General features: G+C 44.3%; 1 protein-coding gene across 1 annotated transcript in view; it reads left to right on the top strand.

Moving 5' to 3' along the window:
- The first annotated feature begins 399 nt into the window (after positions 1-399).
- Positions 400-2,399, top strand: part of septin9a (septin 9a) — a 114,558-nt gene continuing 112,558 nt past the window's right edge. Inside the window, exon 1 of the mRNA XM_015945752.3 lies at positions 400-635. Within this exon, the coding sequence (XP_015801238.3) occupies positions 614-635 (22 nt within the window). The 5' untranslated portion in view covers positions 400-613. The remainder of the gene's footprint in view (positions 636-2,399) is intronic.

The raw sequence follows: 2,399 nt of genomic DNA, 5'->3' as shown, positions 1-2,399 counted from the left end.
TTGACATTTTGAATTGTAAAGGTTAAAGGTCACTGACACAACTTTAAACTCTGCACGCGGCTCCATCCTGCATCAAGGGTTGTTGCAACAAAGTGCCTGTCCATGGTGAGCTCCACATCAAACACTCCGTCAGCTGTCTCTCTCTCTCTCTCTCTCTCTCTCTGTCTGATCCGAGCTGGATCTCAAACCCTCATCAGTTTACTTAAAGACCCCCGAAGATCACTGTTGATAATTACTGCTCTGATGGGTGAAAGCCCCCACCCACATTTACTGTAAACCCCTCCCGCTCCTGGAGAAGGGCGTGCGCTCCGAGAGCGCAGGTGTGATTGTATCCAGCACCGTGCGTCTCCTCAAGGAGGTGGAAATAGTTCAGACGGGAATACCTGTAGGAATTTATGAACTAATAAAAGGAGAGAGAGCGAGACAGGACAGCGTGATCAGCGTCAGGTGAGTCCAGAAGTGGCACAGAAAGAACGCGCAGACGCACGAGGGTCCAGCAGTTGGTAAAAAGTAACGGATGCAAACTTGATATTTTTTTTTATAAAAAAGAATCGGAGTAAATTTTTCAAGTTTTCCGAACTGAAGCATTGTTGAAGACAACACCTCTGCAGCCATGAAGAAATCCACCTATCCAGGTAAGCGCGTGACAGAGTGAATATGATCTCCGTTCATAAACACGGATTATTTCAGACAAAGCTGTTCTATGATCAGCCCACAGTTTTCATTTCTTCTGATGTCTGCACATTTACAGCTGTGAATTTCCCCTTTGCTGAGGGCCCACGCAGCAGGGACCTGTGGGTGCGGCTTTTGATCCGTTTCTATCTGAACTCTGTGACAACATGACAGGGAGGTGACGCAGAGAGCTGTGCTCGCTTTTTCCACGAGACGCTTCTTTTTTGATCAAAGCAAGGAAATGTAAACGCAAACGTGTCATCTGTGACCTCAAAATGAAAAGGCAGAGGAATTCATGCAGATTAGAGGATTAGTTCATTCACCTGCAACACCCGACCTGCTTTTATTTTGACATCTGTGAAAAACAAAACAAGAGTTTAATGTCTTATAACAACAAATCTCCCAATATCCATAATTTTGGCATACGATTGACCCAAAACCTAATTTTCCAATACCTTTTTAAATGAAAAAAGACCTGTCACTGAATTGTTGCTGCTTAGTTTTTTTTATTGAGGGGGAAATTAATTATAATTAATTAGGAGAGAACAAACATGTAAGTTACCCAATCAAGTGTCCATAAAAATAAAATTATTTTGTTAAAATGAGAGGAGCTTTGTTTGGAGACAGGATGACTGAACACATAGGTGGTGTTATCATGGTTTGGGTTGGCTTACGTACATTTGGATAACCCAATAAAAATCTAAATTAGACAACCCTGTATAGAAAAACGTGTGCGAGGCCCGTCTGTGAATCTACGGTCATGAGCTGTGGGTAGTGACCGAAAGAACAAGATCACAAGTGGCCAAAATGACTTTTAGGGTGAAAAGTTCAGTCATCCGGGAGGGGCTCAGAGTACATCCGCTGCTCCTTCACACCAAGATTGAGTGAGTTGAGGTGATTCGGGCATCTAATTAGGATGCCTCCTGGACTCCTCCCTGGTGAGGTTTTCCGGGCAACCAGGAGGAGACCTAAAGGAAGACCTGGGATACGCTAGAGGAACTATAGTCATGTTTCCACTTTAGAGGGTGAGGGAAACGTCTGGGAGGAAAAAAGTGAGCATGAGACACGATAGATCAGTCCTCTCGGCTGTTGTGTATTCAAACATAATCGGCCCTATCAGGACTTTGCATGGATGCCAGCATATTGCCTCAGCTTCGGCAGAGAGCGGTGTCACTGATCAGCTCCAAAAGCTGTCCATGGACATTAACAACATTTAGCAGCATGCTGCAATTTAATCCATTTGGGGAGCGTTTGAGTCATGTAAAAAGTGGCATTCAGCAACCAGAAGAAGCACTGTTTTACTTACTATGATGAACGATGGATGGATGGATGGATGGATGGATGGATGGATGGATGGATGGATGGATGGATGGATGAACAGATGGACAATGGATGGATGGATGGAGGGATGAACAGATGGACAATGGATGGATGAATGAATGGATGGATGGAGGGATGGATGAATGAATGGATGGAGGGATGAACAGATGGACAATGGATGGATGGATGGATGGACAGATGGACAATGGATGAATGGATAGATGGACAATGGATGGTTGGATGTATGGATGAATGGATGGATGGACATGTGGACATATGTTTGGATGGATAGATAAATGAATGGATGGACAATAGATGGATGGATGGATGGATGGATGGATGACTGGAGGGCTGGTTGGATGGATGGATAAATGAATGGGCAATTGATGGATGGATGGATGAATGGA

This window comes from Nothobranchius furzeri, chromosome 12 (assembly GCF_043380555.1).
Source record: "Nothobranchius furzeri strain GRZ-AD chromosome 12, NfurGRZ-RIMD1, whole genome shotgun sequence".
Classification (NCBI taxonomy): domain Eukaryota; kingdom Metazoa; phylum Chordata; class Actinopteri; order Cyprinodontiformes; family Nothobranchiidae; genus Nothobranchius; species Nothobranchius furzeri.
Note: the sequence above shows the minus strand (reverse complement) of the source record. Positions and strands in the feature narration are given on the sequence as shown.